This window comes from Schistocerca americana, chromosome 3 (genome assembly GCF_021461395.2).
Source record: "Schistocerca americana isolate TAMUIC-IGC-003095 chromosome 3, iqSchAmer2.1, whole genome shotgun sequence".
Classification (NCBI taxonomy): Eukaryota; Metazoa; Arthropoda; class Insecta; order Orthoptera; family Acrididae; genus Schistocerca; species Schistocerca americana.
In genome coordinates, this window is record NC_060121.1 from 238,849,291 (window position 1) to 238,871,523 (window position 22,233).

At 40.8% G+C, this 22,233-nt stretch overlaps 1 protein-coding gene across 1 annotated transcript in view; it reads right to left on the reverse strand.

The window, feature by feature from the left end:
- Positions 1–1,323: 1,323 nt before the first annotated feature.
- Positions 1,324–22,233, reverse strand: part of LOC124605698 (DDB1- and CUL4-associated factor 10) — a 69,656-nt gene continuing 48,746 nt past the window's right edge. The window contains exon 7 of the mRNA XM_047137558.1: positions 1,324–3,483. Within this exon, the coding sequence (XP_046993514.1) occupies positions 2,233–3,483 (1,251 nt within the window). The 3' untranslated portion in view covers positions 1,324–2,232. The remainder of the gene's footprint in view (positions 3,484–22,233) is intronic.

Consider the following 22,233-nt stretch of genomic DNA (forward strand, 5'->3'; position numbering starts at 1 on the left):
AGAGTAGTGCTCTAACCACTAGACCACCTCAGCCACTATTCAGTGACAAACAGATATATTACGAGAGCTAGTAAAATGAAAGCCAAACACCTGTCACAACACGACCATGGAACGGTCCCATTAAAAAGTAATCACCATATGCATTACGACATTTTTCCCATTGTGGGACAATACGATCAATTCTAGTTTCATAGAAAGAGTTCGGCCGCTGACGGATCAACAACCACACCTACTCTTGCAGTTTCTCGTCCTAATGTTTTTCTTCATGTTGCCAAAGATGTGAAAAACCCACAGTGAAAGATCTAGGCTGTAAGGAGGATGTTGCACTATTTCCCAACTACATCACTGAAGCATAGCCTTTGTCCAATTGGCAGTATGGGGGCAGGTATTATCATGCAACAAAATTATTGCAGCCAACAGCATTTTGAAAGACAGAGGGCAAACAGCAATATTAACAGTGGAAACATCCCACATCTCTCCCAACTAAGAAATCCAAAGCTGTTCACACAAGTTCTGGTATGATCATTATAGCTTTCTTCTTCAACTGCAGGAGCCCCTCAGTTCATCGAGTTACTCAAGCGTGGAACCACAATCAACACGCAGTGCTATGGAGACATTTTGCAGAAACTGTGATGCACCATAAAGTCAAAGATCCAGGAATGCTTTTGGACAGAACCGTCCTACACAATAATGTCGATCCCCATGCTGCAAATTAAACAAATGCTACATTTCAGCAATTCAGTTGGGAAGCGCTGCAACATTCTCTGTACAGCTTGGATCTTTCACTGTGCAACTTTTACATCTTTGGCAATATGAAGAAAGAGAAAAATGTACATCAGTTTCAGTCAGACAAAGTGCAAGGGTAGGTGCAGTTGTGAATCCATCAGAGGCCAATTGCTCGTCTCGTCACCCAGTATGATAAATGTCTTAATACATGAGCTGATTACTTTTGAATGTAAAGGGGGACTCACTGAATGATTGTGCTCTATTGAAGTTGTCCACATAAAGTGTGAAAGGATATTACATAACATTTCATGAATAAAATTTTGTTTAAAGAAACTTAAAATTTGTCCAGATTTTGTTCACTCTCCTCCAATCATCGCACTCTTATTCACCCAGTCACACACCTTTTTTCCTCTTATTTCCAACCTCCAAACTAACTACACACACGGAATCAGAATCACATTCAGTTATATGCATTCTGACCACGTCCACTACTCAAAGTGCACATTATGCTCAATATGTGGTCAAAGTAAACTTTCACAGAGAATAATTTATAACAAGTTCACTGATTAATGACACAAACATACAGCATTTTCCGGTATATTACACTAAATTTATTTTGACGATATTTATCTGCAATGCCTTTCATATTACATACTGTTACATTGATATCTACACGATCAAGTGCATTTAATATGATTTGTTCAACTGCTGATAGCAATCTCTGGTGTCTACAGTAATACTCATGCACTGTTTGTCAATTATAAAAGATTTAACTTGAGATGATCCTCTCTTAGAGATTCACATTACAATAAACATTTTTTAATGAAATATGCCCACTACTCTTTAAAGATGCTTGGAATAAAATGTGTGATATGAGGTTTACAGAAGAGGAAAAATATGACTTCAGTAACAGTGTACCTTGGAAAGAGCTAAAATTCTCATTAATTTCTTACACACGCACACATCATAATTTTAATCAAGAATAAAAACCTGTTTAGAAACAAGAATAATTCCCAGACACAGTAATAAGCACTCAAATCTGGTTTAAATGGTAACTACTTTCATACATATACATTAATGCATAAAATGGAGTGTGCCTTGGAACACAATTGGAATTTAAATACGCTGTCATCATGCTCTTTCACAAATGAATTTTACATGCAGCTGAAAATATACATATATATAAACTAAATAAAGTCCTATCTCCTGTAGCATGGGAATTTTAAAAGATAAAAAGGAAATCCTGGAGCAGCCCACATTAATTTTGGAAATTACTCCAAACACAAATGATAAAAAAGTTATCACTGAGATTCTTTTTACAGTTACACTTGTTAAGTATTGTGGTACATCAAACATCAAATTTCAGTTCTACGATTACAGTGCCAAGCCAAGCTTATCATAACATCAACTATATCACCACATTTACGAAACATGTCCATACACATATAAACATTTTAATTGCTTTCTGCAACAGACACTCCATGTTTCACTTGAAGTCTAGTGCAATCACACCACTGGCTGATGCCACACAATTTTTCCCGTCAAACAACCTGACACGAGTAAACAGTGCTGAGGTGAAAACTTTGTACTAACAACTATATCTGTATGGCATACATGTGAGGCTAACTCATACAAACGCACAGGGGGAACAGCAGGAACACAAGACGATAATTCAGCACAGTCAGGGGAGAATGCCAGTAGCCGAACACCATAACCGTAAGGAGAGCAAATAAGCCTGCCATCAGAAGAGAAACACAGCTCCTTTATAAAACCCTTTCCTACATTTGGTTCCTCTATGTAATGAGTAAGTCGCTGCATATTCTGATGTATCTGACGATTGAGTTTGCCTGGATGATCTGGCTTTATTGTCCCTGTATTTACTCTAAACACTCTTGTAGGTCCTACACGCCTCGTCTCAGATGAAGATGAATTACCTGAAGAGCGAGACACGTCGCGATGATTTACTATAAGAATTGCACCAGAGCCATTGCTTCCATGTGGACGTATCAGGACTGCTGGACTGTTTACAGTGTTCCCTGAAACAGCAGGCCTACTTCTAGATGAGGAGGACACTTGTGCATCAGGTGCATCACCATTATCTGCTTGATTGGAATTTCTGCGAGGTGATGATCCAGGCGCAGGTTCGTCATCAAAAGTCCTGTGGACTAATATTCGAAACCTTGCTGCTCTTCCTTCAGGGCCATGAGGCACATCACTCATGCTTGCATCATTTGCAACTTCTTCAGATATTATTCGTCTAGCTGCACTAGCTGCAGAAGACAGCCGGAACTGGAAGCCACGAGGCAGAGAATCTTGGTCCAAAGAAAACTCATGCTCCATACGTTCCCTTTCACGTTCTCGCTCGCGGCGTATTCTTGCCTCCCTTATAGCAACCAAAGCTTCCCACACATCAGCTGAAGAAACATGAAGCTCGACACTAGCAGCTGAGAAACCACGACTAACACTCAATTCTGATGCGCGTGCAAGCAAATCGTCTGCATCACGTCTTAAACGTGTTTCGAATGACTCATTTTCTGTAGATGATGCAGTCTGAGATGAACCACTAGAAGCACTAGCACTAGCACCTGCACGAGTTGAAGGCGCAAAACTACTCTGCCCTGTGTCGTTATTGCCTCCACTATTTTGACTGTGCCCAGGTCTCAACAAGGATGATTCCTCTTCCTCAGCTTCTTGAAAATCTACTTCACTCTCCGTGTCAGGATAATCTAAATCCTGAATGTCATGAACACAAGTCCACTGAAAAAAGAAAAGATGGTCAGAACTGTAAATCAAAACATGAACACAAAAAAAAACATTAAAATGAAACAAATTTCAGCTTGTGAATAGCATCTTTTGGTTTTAAATCACAGAATATTAAACAAATCCGCAAGGGACTGTAATCAGTTCTCATATTTTTTTAAATAAATGAAAATTTTATGAGTCCTGCTTCACATAAGAATCAAGAAGCGTTTTTAAACCGTTTTAAAGGAATTTCCCAAGAAAATTTGCCATTCTTCTGAGAGTTAAAATATTTTGGATTAAGAGTAAATACTAATCTTGAGAATTAACTGTTTGGATATAAAAATTACCAAAGTAACATTTATTTCTTGTCTGTATTAAAGTAAAGGCAATTTTAAAACCCAGGCTTTGAAATGCCCTTCCTTTTTGCTTTATATGACAGTGCACTACTACAGAAGTTCCACACACGAGACTGTTGGAAAATGCACCGAGATGACACATCATCATGAGACAGCAATACGCACATATGCAGATGGCAGTTGTATCGCATACACATGGCACAAAAGGGTGCCACATTGGCAGAACTGTTATTTGCACTTAGGTGATTATTCATTTAAAAAGGTTTCTGACACAATTATTGACACATGACAGGAATTACCAGACTTTCCCGTGGGATGATATGAGGAGTTAGACACAGCAGAATTCCATTTTGGAAATCATGAAGTAATTCAACATTCAGAGATCGACAATGTCAAGAGTGTGTAAAGAATACCAAATTTCAGGCATTACCTCTCACCATAGACAACACAATGCCAATGGTCTTCACGTAACGACCGAGGCCAGCAGTATCTGCATAGAATTGTATGTGATAATAGACAAGCAACACTGTGTGAAATAACCACAGAAATCAATGTGGGATGTACAATGAACGAATCCATTAGGATAGTGTGGTGAAATTTAGTGTTCATTGCCTATGGCAGGAGACAACAGTCATGAGAGCCTTTGCAAAGGTAAGTCCTGATTTCAGCTGGTAAGAGACGATGGTAGGGTTCGACTATGGTGCAGACCACACAAAGCCATAGAATCAGGTTGTCAACAAGTCACTGTGAAATCTGGTAGTGGCTTCATAGCGGTATGGGCTTTGTTTACATGGAATGGACTGGGTCCTCTGGGCCAACTGAACCAATCACTGACTGGAAATGGTTACATTCAGCTACTTGGGACACCGTTTTCAGCCGTTCATGGACTTCGTGTACCAAAGCAGCAATGTAAATTTTATGGATGGCAATACACCATGTCATCAGACCACAATTGTTCCAGTTGGTTTGAAGAACTTTCTGGGCAATTCGAGTGAATGAGCTGGCCACTCACTTCGCCCGATATGAATCCCATCAAACATTCATGGGACATAATCGAGAGGTCAGTTCATGCACAAAATTCTGCACCAGCAATACTTTTCGCACTTATCGGTGGCTATAATGGAAGCATGGCTCAATATTTCTGCAGGGTACTTCCAACAACTAGCTGAGTATATGCCATGTCAAGTTGCTGCACTACTCAGGGCAAAAGGAGGTTCAACGCGATATTAGGAGATACCCCAAACTTTTGTTACCCCAGTTGAGCTGTTATGGCTGTGTACTACTGATGCTCCCTAGATGCAGAATTTGTGATTAAATAGTGTGTCATATACCCTGTGTATGACTGATATGATTTGCAGGGCCTTATGAGTCATCTTATATGGGAATACTAATTCAATTTAGAGGAGGATGTAAGAGTAAGTGAAAAAGTATACAAAAGTGATTTTTGAAGCCTTTCAAAGCCATATTCTTAGCCTGTGATGAATCACTATATATCACACAGTGGACAAACACATGCAAGATCATCTTGAGTAACTGCACATGGGATGCAATGTCCAGTGCCTACAATTTTAAAACAGGTAAAAACTGACTGTTTCTTATTAATTTTACTTTACTTACAAATCACTGTTCCCAATAATGTTATCTAAAATTATGTCTACAATTTTGTTACAAGATTAAAGCCAACTGTTGTTTGCTCTCAGTGGTATCTTTCAGTGATGAAACTGCATTCATTTTTCAGAATCTGTACCTGTAACAACAATAACTACCCCCAAAAAGTGTAATTCACATGACAGAAGTAAAATTTCAGTGCCAACCACTGAGATTCTACAAGATCCCTTTATTATAATCCTATATTCTAATTATAAGCTCTACAGTGTGTCCCAGGAGGAAAGGTCAATATGACGGGAATCACCATTCAAAGCAAGAAAGTCTAGTAAACATAGGTTCTAAAATGCATCCCATAAGAGCTATGAGCACTACTACATCTTCAATACCATGAAATAAATCTATTTTACCACATATTCTTTCTTTTTTATATATTGTACATCCCCCAAAACACACACACACACACACACACACACACACACACACACACACACACACACACACACAGGCACAGACACTTCCCTCCATTACCAACTTAGCTGTTCCTTGATGTCTCACAAGGGTTCCTAGCCACTCATCCACTCTTTTAGGCAAGTTGTGCTACAAATTTATTTTCTCCTTGATTCTATTCAATACTCCCTCATTAGTTATCTGATCTATCCATCTAATCTTTGGCATTCTTCTACAGCACCATACTTCAAAAGCTTCTATTCTCATCTCGTCTGAGCTGTTTATCATCCACATTGATATCTATACAAGGCTACATTCCAGACAAATACCCTGAGAAAAGACTCCCTAAGAGTTAAATTTATATTCAATGCTAATAAGTGCTGTTTTAGAAACGTTTTCCTTGCTATCACCAGTCTGATTTCATATCCTCTCTACTCTGCCCATCATCAGTTATTTTACTGTCTGATATTAGCAAAACTCATGTACTACTTTTAATATCTCATTTCCCAATCTAATTCCCTCAGTACAGTCTGGTTTAATTCAACTATATTCTATTATCATTGGTTTACTTTTGTTGCCACTCATCTTTTCAAGATACCAGAAGGTTATAATTAAACTGACAGTGTTCCTAGTGCTGCAATGTTGGCTGTATACATCGCAGGACATTAAAACATTGTACGTATATTCATCAATCAGTGCACTCATGGAGTATACCGAAAAAAAATAGTTCCATTTTCTGCACATGGTGAAAATATAGTGCTGTGAGCAGTCATAATGTGAAATGTTTCCTGTTTTTTACATCAGTACACCGTTTGTCACTTGGTGACAAGTGCTGATTTCTCCTGTGAAGTGACTGTAAGTGTAAAGGGTTGAGAAGGTGAAGTTTTCCACACAAAACACATTGGCTATTGAGAAGAAAGACTATGCACCGCTGGTAAAGTAGTTTTCTCTGAACAGCAGCAATAGCAGTGCAGCACTGCAGGAATATTGCCGACAGAAACACCTGCGAAGAGACCCCATGTCAACAAATGAGCTCAAGAATATGATCAACAATTAATTTGAAGAAACTGATGAATTAGGTGATGTAGCAGGGAGAGGCAGGTGGCCCATTCCCATGTTGTTCAAATGGCTCTGAGCACTATGGGACTCAACTGCTGAGGTCATTAGTCCCCTAGAACTTAGAACTAGTTAAACTTAACTAACCTAAGGACATCACACACGTCCATGCCCGAGGCAGGATTCGAACCTGCGACTGTAGCGGTCTCGCGGTTCCAGACGGCAGCACCAGAACCGCGCGGCCACTTCAGCCGGCTGTTAGTTGTTGATACAGTTTCTGTAGCTACAGCTGACTGTGCAGCACATGGCTCAAATTCTGCAGCCAGTGCTCGATCTGTGTCAAGGGAATTGGTTTTCAACAGTTCAAAAGATTTTGCAATGAATTTTACACTGGTACCCCTACAAAATTAAGAATGTGCACCACACGAGCTCCAAAGAAACGCTACAATGCCGTGACTTTGCCATTCATTTTTTGGCGTGCATGGAAATGGATGACATGTGGTGGGGGAACATTTTACTCTGCACAGTGCCACGAATGTACAGAACTGTCGCAAATGGGTTTATATTTCACCAAATGCCAGGCAGGAACATCCTCTGCACTCCAATTATGTGACTGTGTTCTGTGGTTTCAGAAGCTCCTTCATTCTCGGTCTATTTTTCTTTGACGAGATGACATCTCATGGGTCTGTTAAGTGTGCTGTGACATCTGCACATTATAGTGATCTCCTTGTACAACATGTGATCCCATCTTTGCAAGAACACAACTGTGTCCACAGCACTATTATCATGTAAGATTGGGCAACACCACACATTGTCTCCCAAGTGAAAATTTGCTTCAAGAAACCTTCAGTAACAATCACATCATCTACAGGAAATTTCAGGATGTGAAGCCTTCCAGATACTGTGACCTATGGAACGCTGTAAACATGGCGGCGAGTGAGTGACGTGCGTTAGCTTTGCTCGCAAGTTTACGTGAAATCTGGAGGTGTTTTAAGCAGTTAGGCTAGTCTACATATACTAAAGCCGTATATCTACTGCCGAGTGTCGTATTTTATATCACATACTGAGCACCAATTACAAGGAATCGCACTAAAAATGGAAAATCGCCGAACAACGCGCAGTGCAGCCAACGGCCAGGCCGGCGACAGCGCAGGCGTGGAGTCTACACCGGGAGCTGCGGCCGCTCCGCCCGGGATCGCTGACATCGCCGCACTCGTGAAGGCTGAGGTGAGCGCCGCGCTGCAGGCTAAGGAGACGCTCGGGCTCGTTGTTCAAACCATCACCGATGCTGTCACTGCAGCAGTGACGGACAAAATACAGAAAACTCTAGAGGCGAATGCGAGCGAGATCCGTGCACTGGACACATCGTTAAAAGCAAGTGAGGAGAAAGCACGACTGCTCGAACAGAAATTGATCGAGAAGACGGACGAGCTCGAACAATATCAGAGACGCAATAATCTCAGACTGTTCGGCATTCCAGAGAGCAGCAGGGAGAACACAGATGAACTTGTGATAAACCTTGTCCAAGAACAGCTAGGCGTGCAGGTGACTCTGAGTGACACTGACAGAAGTCATAGAGTGGGTCGTAAGTCGCCAGGTTCTACAAAACCAAGACCTATAATAGTGAAATTTATGTCGTATAGGAAGAGATCTGAAATCTCAGAGCAAAGAAGAATCTCGCGAAGTCGGGTCTGACAGTACGCGATGATCTGACCTCTGAAAGACTAAACATTTTGAAGAGCGCGATTTCGAAATTTGGGCTACATAACGTATGGACAAATGACGGCAGGATAATGGTTAAGACCGAAAACGGAAAGAAAACAATTTGCAGTGTTAATGAACTCGAAAGCCTGTGCTTTAGAAGCTAAATCATGTCTAATCTTGCTGCCACTAAGCTGTATGTTTATATTGTTTACACTGTCAACCATATCGTAACTAATGTATTATCAAATTGTTCGTTTCTCTAAATAACTATTTTTTTTTATCTCTAATTATTTTTTGTCGTGTAATATTTGTTATTATTTGTATTATCAACTTTTCGTTTCTCCACATAACTATTTTCATTTTTAATTGTTTTTCTCAGGTAATTTTGTTAATTATTGCATAAGGTAGTCTCACTTCCATCCTTAATTAGCAACCCCCCTTAATACTTTAGTTGTTATCCTCATAAGTGCTATTAATATCACACTCTGTCATAACGTGCAGATTACTCCCATTGTATTTAGCGAAATTCCTTCCCCTGCCAGCCCACGGCTACTTCCATAACCGTTGCAGACCTCGCTGACCTTGGCCGCAGATCCCGTTGTCTCCCCGGGGACCTACCTCCTCCCCCTCCCGGCTGCTTTCACTGCACAGAACTGGGAGGACACTCCCTCACCCCCCTCTCCTTCACACGCCTTCCGCATTCCTCATGCCAGACCCGCTTGTCACCGCCAACCACGACCCGCAAACATCGGTCGGCAGCCTCCTCGGGCAATCAACACCCAAACGCACCAAGCTGCATATTGCACATGCAAATGTCCAGTCTCTGCCGGCTCACTTCGACGAGTTCAAATGTATATTTCAAACTGCTGATATACATGTAATACTTTTGTCAGAGACTTGGCTCAAACCAAGTATTCCTACAACTTCCGTAAACCTAGATGGCTATATCTTTCTCAGGCACGACAGATGTAACAGACGAGGGGGCGGAGTAGGGGCGTACATACGCTCTGATTTGTTACCTACAGTACTACACACATCCGACAACAATGTAGATAAACAAGTGGAATATATGTTCATAGAGATCAAATCACTTAACAGAAAGTGCTTAATATGTGTCCTTTACAAACCTCCTAAAGTAGATGGGTCCGCCTGCTTCGAAACTGCCCTCTCTAGTCTCGAATCGTCATATGAACATGTAATTATAGCTGGTGACACTAACACTAATTTTCTGTGCAATAGTCCTTCCACTGGGAAATTTAAGAGGATGCTTTCTTCCTCAAATATGATGCTACTTCAGCTGGCACCTACTCATCACACGACTACCAGTCACACTTTCATAGATATATTCGCAACAAAATCTCCGAACAGAATAATCCGCACTTCTCAAATATCTGCGCCTGGCATGTCTGCCCATGACATCATTTCCATTACGTATTCACTAGAATGCCCCGGAAAGAAACAAAAACTGTCTACATACCGAGACCTCAAACGCATAAATTTGCCTGAACTCGAAACTGAGGCACAAGAAATAGTTTGGGGGATGACCTCTACTCCCCTCATGGACATAAACGACAAACTCCACGATTTCACTAACAAAATTACTCAACTATATGACAAATATGCTCCAATAAAGACCAGAAAAGTAAAAAGGCAACCTGCACCTTGGCTGACTGATGAACTAAAACAGCTCATGAATCTCAGAGACACTGCACATCGAGCATACAAGATACACCCTACACCTGAAAATCACGCTGTATACAAGTAGAAACGAAACAAAGTCAGTCAAGCGGTGAGAAACGCTAAGCTCAGACATGCCCGTACATTAGCTGACAATAGATGTAGACCAGCTATCCTGTGGAAAAATCTCCGTAGTCTCGGTTTAGGCAAAATAAAAGTTGCAGAAAATCCCATGGTCCCAGCTGAAGAACTAAACCGATTCTTCACATTACCTGCAACCAAAATTGATCCGCAAAAAAAACAGAGAATCATTGACTACTTCTTTGGGATGAACGACTGTAGCAAAGAAAAATTCTATCTACAGCACGTCACTTGCAGTACTGTCAAGAAAGCCATAATGCGGATTAGATCAGCATCTACTGGACATGATGGTATCACTATCCAGATGATAAAACTTATTATTGACCAACTACTGCCCTCTATAACAAACATTTTCAACGATTCATTAATCACAAGTGTTTTCCCTGAGGCCTGGAAACTGGGACAAATTAAGCCACTGCCTAAAAAGGACATCGCCACAGCAGCCTCTGACTACCGCCCCATCTGCCTTCTTCCTGCACTATCAAAGGCCTTAGAATATATAGTTCATGACCAGCTCACCAACTACCTAACTACTAACAACCTACTAGACGAATATCAATCAGGTTTCCGTAAACATCGAAGCACAACATCCGCTCTGATAAAGGTGACAGATGACCTGAAACTTGCCATGGACAGACAAGAAGCGACTATCATTTGCTTCTTAGATTTCAGCAAAGCATTTGATACTGTCGACTTCGACATCTTACTAGCCAAACTTAGCGGTCTAAATTTCTCACCAAGCGCAGTGCAATGGTTTCGCTCATACATGACGTCTCGTCAGCAACGCGTCCTGTCTGGGGATATAAAATCACAATGGTGGCAGGTAGTGTCAGGCGTTCCCCAAGGCTCAGTATTAGGTCCTATACTATTCTCTCTTTATGTCAATGATGTGTCATCGGTCCTGACCTATTGCAAATACCATATGTATGCTGATGACCTTCAGTTGTATCTAAGTGCGAAACCAAGCAGTCTCAAGAAAGCTATTGAAAATTTCAATACTGACCTCGATGCACTGTCAAAATGGGCACAGGACATAGGTCTAAAACTAAACCCATCTAAAACCCAAGTGGTACTTGTTGGTCACTCTAAGCTCATTAGCCCAAAACATCGGGAATCCGTACCATCTCTTATCCTAAATGGAACAAATACTAACTTCTCGCCCTCAGCAAAGAGTTTGGGAGTAATAATAGATGAAAATCTAAATTGGACAGAGCACGTAACTGCAGTGTGCAAAAAAGCATCAGCATCCCTTCATGTCCTACAAAAATATAAAAAACTCTTCCCTTTCGATCTGAAAAAGAAATTAGTACAAACGCTTATACTCCCAATCATTGACTACAGCGATATTATCCTACAAGGCCTCTCTCAGGAAAATTCCCAACGTCTAGAACTGGTCACGAATGCCTGCGTCCGATATATCTGTGACGTTCGACTTTTTGATCACATTTCACCAGCATATGCAAAATTGTCCTGGCTGCATGCAGACAAACGCAGAGATTTCCATACACTCTGTCTCATCTACTGCCTTATAAATGTACACTGTCCCTCATATCTCTCCTCGTCCCTAACACTCATGTCAGAACAACATGACAGAAACACACGTTCCCATCATAATAAAATCCTCTCCGTTCCACTGCATCGCTCAGTCACCTTCTCCAAGTCCTTTACAGTAGCGGGAAACCGACTCTGGAATAAGCTCCCTCGTTATGTTAGAGAACTTAAAAACATGACCGGCTTCAAAAAACACTTAATGACGTATCTACTTAAGCAACAGTAATGCCTTCCTCTGTACATGAGTGCACTTCACCTCATTACTTCCCTCTCACCCCCTCCTTAAACCTCCCTTACCCAAAACTCGCTATACTAGTAAACATCTACTTTACACACTAAAATATTAATGTACATCTGCACAAACCTTCATTACTATTGCCAATCTTTCTCATGTTTGTCATTATTATTTGATTTTTTTACTGTTATTATTATTGCTTTCACCATAATCTGTATGTATAGCACATGATGTAAAAATACTGCCAGCATTTACTTTATTAGGTCTTAGTCGTGTTTATCATTATTATTTGATTTTTTGTTTTACTGGTATTATTATTGCTTTTATCATAATCTGTATGTATAGCAACTGTTGTAAAAATACTTCCGCATTTACTTTATTAGGTCTTAGTCACTACTCTTTATTCATATTGTCACTAGAGTAAGTTAATTTTCTCATTTAAACTTTGTTCATGATGTAACTCTGATGTGTGAAATGCTGCATGTGTGGAACACTGGTCCGATGTAAGAGAGGGCCTGATGGCCCTAATCTGATCAGGTTAAATAAATCCATGTGACTTCTGGTCATAGGGATATCTGAAACATTGTGGCTATCAAGAATATATCCAGACTGTTCCTGATCTGAAGGATAGAATAGGATGACATATTACTAGGACTACATCAGATTTGCTGCGAGCAACTGTCGACTGTGCTGTGTTGCGGATGCAACATGTTGCTGAAATGGGAGACCATATTGAACACATGTTGTAACTTGTGACCATACCCTATTAAATGAGCCAGAACTACCATTATCATAGATTTGATGATTCTACCCTCTTTTTGCACCCACACCACAGTCTCACTGCTTAAGGAACCATGTTTTCACCTGGTGGCACAAAATGGAACTATCATTTGTTTCAGCATACTCCGAATGCATTGTTTAATGAACATACCTAATTTTTTTTCAGCATCCTGCGATGTAAACAGCCCACACTGCAGCACTTGAAACACCATCAGTTTAATTAAACTACCCAGTACCATCAATCTGTTGTGTTCAAATGCTGTTCAGTCTTACAATTACAAAGTCATTGGCAAACCTCACAGCTCTTCTCCAAGAGTTTTAATTCCTTCTCCAGAGCTTTTGCTGAGTCCCTTCATTGCTTGCTCAATGCACAGATTGAATAATACTGGGGATAGAATCTAACTCTGTCTGATTCCTTTCTCAACTCTTGCAACTGCAGTCTGATTTGTGTAGAAGCCTTTTAAACTTTCATTTCCTGCATTTTACCCCTGACATATTCTAAATTTCAGAGACTGTAGATTGGTCATCACTATCAAAACCTCTCTCTAAATAAACAAATGCTATAAATGAAGGTTTGTCTTTCTTTAACATTCTAAAATAAGTCATGTCACTATTCCACCGTGTTCCTACATTTATCTGGAACCCAAACTGTTAACACCGAAGGTCAGGTTCTACCAGTTTTTTCTATTCTTCTGTAAATAATCTGAGTCAGTATCTTGCAACCATGACTCATTAAACTGATCGTTTGGTAATATTCACACCTGTCAGCACCTGCCTTCTTTGGAGAGATTATTACACTCTTCCTGAAGTCTTAGGATATTTTTCCCATCTCATATGCCTTGCCCACTGGGTGGAAGGGTTTTGCCATGGCTAGCTCTACTCCATGGGAATTGTTTCAACTTCGGTCTTTAAGCGGCCTGTCAGATTCTTCTCACAGTATAAAACTTCTCACTTCATCTTCATCCACTTCCTCTTACCTGTCTTCAAGTTCATTTCCCCCATACAGCCCTTCTATATGTTCCTTCCATGCTTCCCCCTGTTTGCTTAGAACTGGTTTCCCACCTGAGCTCTTGATATTCAAAAAGCTGTTTCTCTTTTGCACAAAGGTCTCTTTAATCTTCCTATAGGTGGTGCCTATCTATCTCTTAGTCACACATGAATCTAAAGTCTTGCATTTGTCCCCTAAACATCCCTGCTTAATCGTTTTGTACTTTCTGCCAACCTAATTTTTAGACATCTGCTTTGTTTGCTGCATTTTTGTATTTTCTCCTTTAATCAATATGCAGAATATCTCCTTTGTTGTACAGAATTTCTACTAGGTCTGCTACTCATTCAAGGTTTCATATCCTTAATTTCCAACCTTTTTGCAGTTAACTAACAGTTCATAACCAAAATATTAGTCCACACCTGCTTCTGGAAATTTCTTACCAGTTAAAAATCTGATTTCTAGATCTCTGTTTTATCATTATCTAAACAACCTGAAACTATCTAATGTATCCATGTAGATTCCATAGATACAATCTTCTTTCATGGTTCTTAAAGCAAGTTTTAGCTCAGGTAGGTGTGTTTACTATTCCTTTCCTCCAACCTATATTCTCCCACTATCTTTCCTTCCCTTCCTTTTCCAACTGCCAAATTCCCAGTTACACAACACATCTAAATTTTTGACCACCTTAACCATATGAATAATTTCCTTTACCTCCTCTTACATTATTTTAACCTCTTCATCATCTGCAGAGCCAGTTGGCAATTTGACATTTCACCAGGCCACAATTGTTCGTGATTGGTTTGAAGAACTTTCTGGACAATTTGAGCAAATAATTTGGCCACCCAAATAACTCAACATGAATCCCATCGAATATTGATGGGACATAAGCAAGAGGTCAGTCTGTGCACAGGACAAGTACAAGGCTATAGAAGCATGCGTAACTAGAGGAAAGACACACTGATCATCCACAACTTTACGAACACTGCCCACTACAGTGTTTGATGCTGACAGGTGGCATTGCAGGCTGTGATGCAAGTATGTAAGCAGAGCAGACACAGATGGGGGATCACTCTAGCAAAGATAGGGCCTGCAAATGGGAAAATTCATTGAGATAAGTGACTCTGACAAAGGGCAGATTATCATTACACAGAGCCCGTGAACAAGTATCTCCAAAACAGTGAAGCTAGTCATATGTTCACGTTCTACTGTCGTGAGCATCTACAGAAAGATGTAGGACAGTGAAACTACAACCATACACTAAATAGTTGGATGTCCATGACTCTTCACAGAATGTAGGGTTTGGAGCCTTGTCTGCTCTATAAAGCAAGACAGATGGTGATCTGTGGCATCTCTGCCAAAAGAGCACAATGCCAGTGCACACCCAGTGTTTCGGAGAACACCATTCATCGTATATTGTTGAACATGGGAGCTCTGCAGCAAACCACCCCTACATGTTCACATGTTGACCCAATGACATCATCTATTACGACTGCAGTGGGCATGGGACCATCACGATTCGACCATTGATCAATGGTCATGTGTTGGCGCTTTGGGTAAATCACATTTTTGCAACACTAGGTTGATGACTGTTTCCACAAATGCTGACTTTGAGGTGAACAGTGACTTGAAACATGCAGTGCACCATAGTCATGTGCTGGTGGGAGCAGTATTAAGCTATAGGAGACATTCTTCTATGCTCGTATGGGACCTGTGGTAGTAATCGAAGACATGTTGACAGCTGTGAACCACCTGCATTCCTTTATGCTTGATGTCTTCCCTGATGACAAAGTCATCTTTAAGAAGTATAATTGTGCTGTCTCAGAGCCAGAACAGTGTTACAGTTGTTTAAGGAGCATTATAGTGAACTCACATTTATGTCTCAGTGACCTAATTTGTCTGATGTAAATCATGCGGAAACCATCTGGGTCCCTAATGGGCACCATCACTGCATACACAAATCAGTGGCCTCTTATTTATGTGAATTATATGACCTGTGCATAGACAACTAATCCACAAACCTACCAACAAACTGCCAGATACCAATAAGCCAAATCAGTGATTTATTTCATTCCAAAAACTGACAAACAAGTTATAAAGCAAGTGGTCATAATGTTTTGGCTCATTAGAGTGGATGCCACCTACAGAAAAATTAAAGAAATCTTTGGAGAAAAGCAAGAAGGAAGGAAGTTGTTTAACATACTAAAGACAGTGTGGTCATTAGATTATGGAAGTATGGTGAAGAAAATCAGACACGCCCTTTTTGAAATAAATCATTCAGATAGCTGCCTGGAGCAATTTAGAGCACTCATGGAAAGTCTGAATCTGGATGACTGGAAGGTGTTTGAACTTTCATCGCCCTTTGAAGAAAAAAAGAAGCAACTGTATGAATACGAGGAACTCTGACAACAAGCCAGTACTACGCAAAGAAGGGAAAGCTAAAAGGTGTTAGGAACATATAGGTGTTAGGAATATATAGATAATCTATATAAGGATAATGAACTACACTATACAAAGAGAAGAGGAAGTAGGTGAAGACGAGATGAGACATTTCATACAGCGAGTAGAATTTGACAGAGCACTGAAATCCTCAGTAGAAAAAAGGTCACTGGAAAATACAACATTCTCTCACAATTATTGAGATCCTTGGGAGAGCCAGCCATGGCAAAACTACTATACACAGTGGGAGGGATATATAATACAGGAGAAATACCTACAGACTATGAGGAGAATGTAATAATTCCAACTCCAAATAAGGCAGTGCTGACAGGCGTGAATACTACTGAACTAACAGATTAATAAGATATGGTTGCAACAAAATGGCACAAATTATTTATAGGAGAATGGAAACATTGTTAGAAGCTGACACTGGAGAACATCAGTTTAGGTTCCACAGAAATGTAGGAACACGTTTGACCCAACGAATTATCCTGAAGACAGGCAAATCTACGTTTATAAGCATTTGTATATTTAGAAAAAGCTTTTGACAATGTTGACTGGATTACACTCTTTGCAATTCTGAAGGTAGCAGGGATAAAATACAGGGAGTGAAAGGTTATATACAGTGTGTACAGAAACCAGGCTGCAGTTATAAGAATTGAAGGACACAGAAGGAAAGCCATAATGAGACTTGGTTATAGCCTATACCCAATGTTATTCAATCTGTATGCTGAGTACGCTGTGAAGGAAACCAAGAAGAAATTTGGGAAGGTAATTAAAGTCCATGGAGAAGAAATAAACATTATGAGATTTCCTGATGAATATGTAATTCTGTTACGACTGCAAAGGATTTGGAAGAGGTGTTGAGCACATTGTATAGTATCTTCTAAAATGAGCATCAACAAGAGTACATAACGATAATGGTATTTGGTCTAACTAAATCAGGTGATACTGAAGGAAGGAAGGAAGGAAGGAAGGGTGGAAGATATGCAGATGATCCATTTGGACAGAACCTGGAAATTTTTTTTTTTTTTTTTTTTTAATATTCTGAATTGGTGTTTTTGGTTCAATTAGCTGCTTGTTTAGAGAACACTCTGACACCCTGTGTGCTGCTCCAGCACATGATGCTGGGATAAGCATAGTTCCCACAGTAAGGACTGCTGACCAATGGATGCCTTGGTGAGTGTCTTCGCAACCCTCTACCACTGGACACCTAGGGAGAGAATCACATGAGGACTGTGATGCAAATAGCAGAGTGGCCTACCAAGTTGGGCTTGTTCTCTCTACTACGGCTTCTCAAACTGACAATTTGTCCTTTCCTACCCTGTTATTAATTATTCTTTACTTTGTGTGTAATGGCCTTCCCCAATGTTTGGTGTCATTCACAGGTGTGCCTATGTACCCATTTTCATACAGAATATACCTCACAATTGCCTGGGCAAATCTTCCTCTTTTACTTGTAAAAACCTGCATTGTATGCCTGCTCCTAAGCCTAGACATTCCCATATGTACGTCTGGCACCAGAATCAGGAGGACGACCACCAATTGATCCAATAATTACTGTCCTCTATGGCTGCATATTGTTATGAGACTGCTGTCAAAGGGTGAGGGTCATAGTCTTATTAGTAAGCAGACTTTAGCCCTTGGCTGTATCTGGCTTTTGTAAGACAGCACTGCGAGGCATGGAGTTTGTCCGTGACATCTGGCACATTTCATTCTTGCCGGGCATCTAGCACTAATGTGTGCTGCACATGAGCGCACAACGACGAATCCCACTGTCTTCAGCCACGCAAAGTTCTGCTGACTGCAGGCCTCCCCCAATGCTGCCCCACTATGCCTGTCCAGTTCATCTCCTGTCGCTGTCCTCTTGACATCCAATGCTGGGACAACCTTTCTGCTGCTGTCTCCTGCACAGTCATTTCCATGAGGGTCTGAGTGCCAGCGATGGGAGCACCTTCACCTGGTCATCATGACTGCCGCAGTGCCTTCTCTCTGAGGGTCATGGGTTCTGTCTGGCTTTGCCACTACATGATGTGCTGCCATCTCTGCCTCCACAGTGCACATACTGGTCATTCCCTTTTCGCCACTTCTCACCAGTCTGTCTGCAAATTACTGGGTTGGTGTAGCTGCATTGAAAACGTGGGAACTTTCCCTCTTTCTATGAGTTATTAATCACTTTGCTTTAATTTTATTGTTTCTAGTGCAATTGATAGGCCCCTCTGTTTATAACCATGTCTTTGACATGATTCCTGCAGGAAAGCCCTGCTTAAGGGGATGGTGGTGACCCCATAAAGGCTCTATCGAATCAAATACAGAAAATCGTACATAAAAGTTTACAGTTGGAGGCAAGATTTGAATGTGTGCAGCCACATCAAAATCAGATTCAAGTGACCAGAAAGCGAGGGCCTAAAGTGGTCAAGGCACGTATAATTGTCCCATCATCTACTGTTGTGAGTAGTTTCCCAATGGTAAACTTTATTCCCTCATTCTCAGGAAAATCTAATGAAAATTGATTACTTTCTTGCAAAATGTCTGCAATGCTGGCTGCATTTGTTCTTGCCCAAACAGTTTTTTTATTAAACGTGGCACAAATAAAGAACACGGGCATGCACACACGTACATTGAATCTGTTGATGCATAGAAGAATAGAGAGGGATCTAAAACTTTGGCAAAGTGTTTAGCAGAGTGGTATTCGGATAAATGGGGAGTCACTTACTGTCGCGATAAACAATTCATTCTCTGACAGAGACTGAGGGAGAATTCCAAGACAATTACTAACTGGATCAGAACTAATTCCTGTCAGACATGCACCCTCAACAGGAATACATTTCATAATTAAGTACTAGACGAAGCAGTTTGCTTCCCACTGTTATGTGAAAAAGCAGGGCAACTTGTTTCTACCACTTCAAGCCATAATGAGCTGTGTTGTGTATTCACTAATGAAACTAACTGCGGACAATGTGGGAGAGCAGGTCATAACACCCACAACATCAGATTCCCTGCTGCCCCATTTATAGAGAAGTAGGATGCGGGCATAAACTGCCCTCGGAAGCAGAACAGGTCAAAATATGGTGAAGATAGCTTTCAAAGTTACCAAAGAAATGAGAGCTAATAAGGGAAATGATCAGGGGGTGGGGTGAGGGGTTAGTCGTAGCCATCCTGCCCCCATTAAGAACTGTACACCCCATCAATATCCGTGGGGTACAAGGGGTGGCACCAAGTGATTGTTTCAGAAACAATACGAGGAAGACAAGCAAGAATTTTAGTTGACACGCGCAATAAAGCAGGCACTGAAGCCACCCCACTGCTGTATTAAATGTTGAGTATCTGAAACAATTAAGCCTACGGGAATTTGTTTTGTTGGGCCAATAATGGATGAAACCACTTATAAACTCAAGATTGTGACAGTAGGAAAACAGAAGCAGGATTTTGATGTTATGCAGGGGAATGATTTTCTGCACCAGTCCTTAAAGTGCGACTGACTACTGGTCACATACTGTTGAATTCAGTGAAGCAATTAATCTTTTCAATGGCAGTAGTATGCACACATTCGAGAAACTCAGAGGGATGGGGGCAACATATCTCCCAAGTTTCTATACAGCTAGGTATTTTGGTGTTGAAAGCCAACATCAAAGTAACTATATGTAGCAGAAGAGGGAAAGTCCTCTGGGTGACAGTTGGAATCCAAGAGCTTGGCAGAACTGTCTGTCTGGTTGATCAGTTCATCAAGAATAAGTTTCTCTACCAGCTACAAGACATATGAAAGAGGGTCTCTGTGAAGTCAAGGTAATAGGTGAGAAATTGTATGTTCCGGTTGGGTCGGATAATTTTGGGAAGAAAGATGCCTTAACACCATGTGGAACTATACTGGCCAGTAAAAAGAAGATAACTACTGATGAGTTACTTCCAAAGGGAAGAAAACAGCTTCAGGAGAGTAAGAAGAAGAAATCCTTGCCTATAACAGAAATTTATACAATCACTGCATTGCTTAAAAGTTGCTAGTAGGGGAAGTAACTACACTCATCCAAGTTTAAGCGAGGTTTTTTGTATCCGGTCTTAGAGGAATTTGTGTTGTTCTCTGAGGAGAGGCAACATTTGCCAACTACCTCAAAATTGCAACCATGGATATCACACCAATAGCACAAAAACCTTACAGAAATCCATATCTCTTGCGGTCAGTAGTTGAAGAGTGTTTTCAGCAATAGCTTGAAGTTGGAATTATACAACATTCCTCCAGTCCCTAAAAAATCTGTTAATGGAGGAAAGACTTACCATCTACGTGAGGATATGACTGCAGTAAACAGTCACTATGCTTGATACCTACCCATTGCCTCGTATCAGCAAAACTCTGGATAAACTAAGGAATTAAAAAGTCTTTATCACTTCAGATATGAAATCAGGCAGGGCTGACTACATCCCAAGACAGGCTGTAAGTATCTTCCAGGCTATATGAGTTTTTAAGGATGTGTTTTGGCTTAAGAAATGCACCCACCACATTCCAGTGATTTGCAAGCTTATTATTGGAAGCTTTAGACCCAACTGTGTGTTTGCTCTGTCTGGATGACATTCTTGTATTTTCCCAAATGATTGAGAAACATACTACAGAGTTAGAAAGTCTGTTAAGATTACAAGGCACACATTTCAGCCTGAATCGGAAAAATGTTCTTTTGCAAAATCACAGGTTCAATATGGGCCAAATTATTAGCTCGTCTGGTGTAAAACCTGACCGATAACTAACAAAAGCAGGAAAACTGTCTAATTTTCCTGCCCCCACTAATGTGACAGAATTACAGAGTTTTCTGGTTCCTGCGAATTATCATCATCATTTTGTAAAATACTGCAGTAAAGTAACAAAGCCATTAATAAAGCTGTTGGAAAAAAGAAGCAATTTTTGAGTGAACCATGGAATGCAAAACAGATGTGCTACTGAGTCCCAGAGTATATGTAACCTTTAAATAATATTAGGTGTTGGGACACCTGATTACGAACTGAATCAGGGGCTGCGACCACGGCAAGATGCTGAAGCAGTTCCCAGCCAGTGAAAGGTTCAAAATATGATTCGCCTGGGTGGGGAGTGAAACAAATGCAGATTTCTTCAACTTGTCATTTCTGCAGTAGAAAGGTAGCTGGATAAGAAGAGGCTGCTGATGCTTTCAATGTGTATCACAAGGTTTTAAGTAAGAACCGATGCATCGGTACAAAGACTAACCTGAAGCTCAAGACCTGGAACAGCTGTTGATCATTTGCAGCCCAGAAGAATAAGGACCTTGCTCCAAACCTGGGAGGAAGAGGCATATATCCTCTGGGAGGAGACTCAGCACTCCCAGAATTTCTTTTTACTTTGTTTAATTAAATAGCAAGACTTAACATGAAGCCGCTTAAAAGTGATACAGTTGGTCTGCAAAGGATGTCACTTAAAATGACGCAGGGCTGTTCGGTTATCCTGAGAGCTACTGCAATGTCTGTGGTCCACAACAACACCAGCCAGAGGTAGAGAGGGCCTGCAGAAAGGGGAACAGTAGTTATAGCGGCGGCGTGGGTGATTGCATCGGAAACGTCTTGCACAACTTCGTCAGTGCAATCTGGTCAGTCCATCTGGCAACGGCAAGGAAGTGACAGAATCACTGGAAAGTGGTCACTGTCACAAAGATCATCATGTAATGACCATAGTGATCAGTCAGTGAAGCCACATGACAGTAGGAAAAAGATTGTTAGCCCAATACGTGAAAAGACGCCACAGGCAGCACTGAAGTGGGTAGGAGTACCATCACTGAGAAAACGCAGAT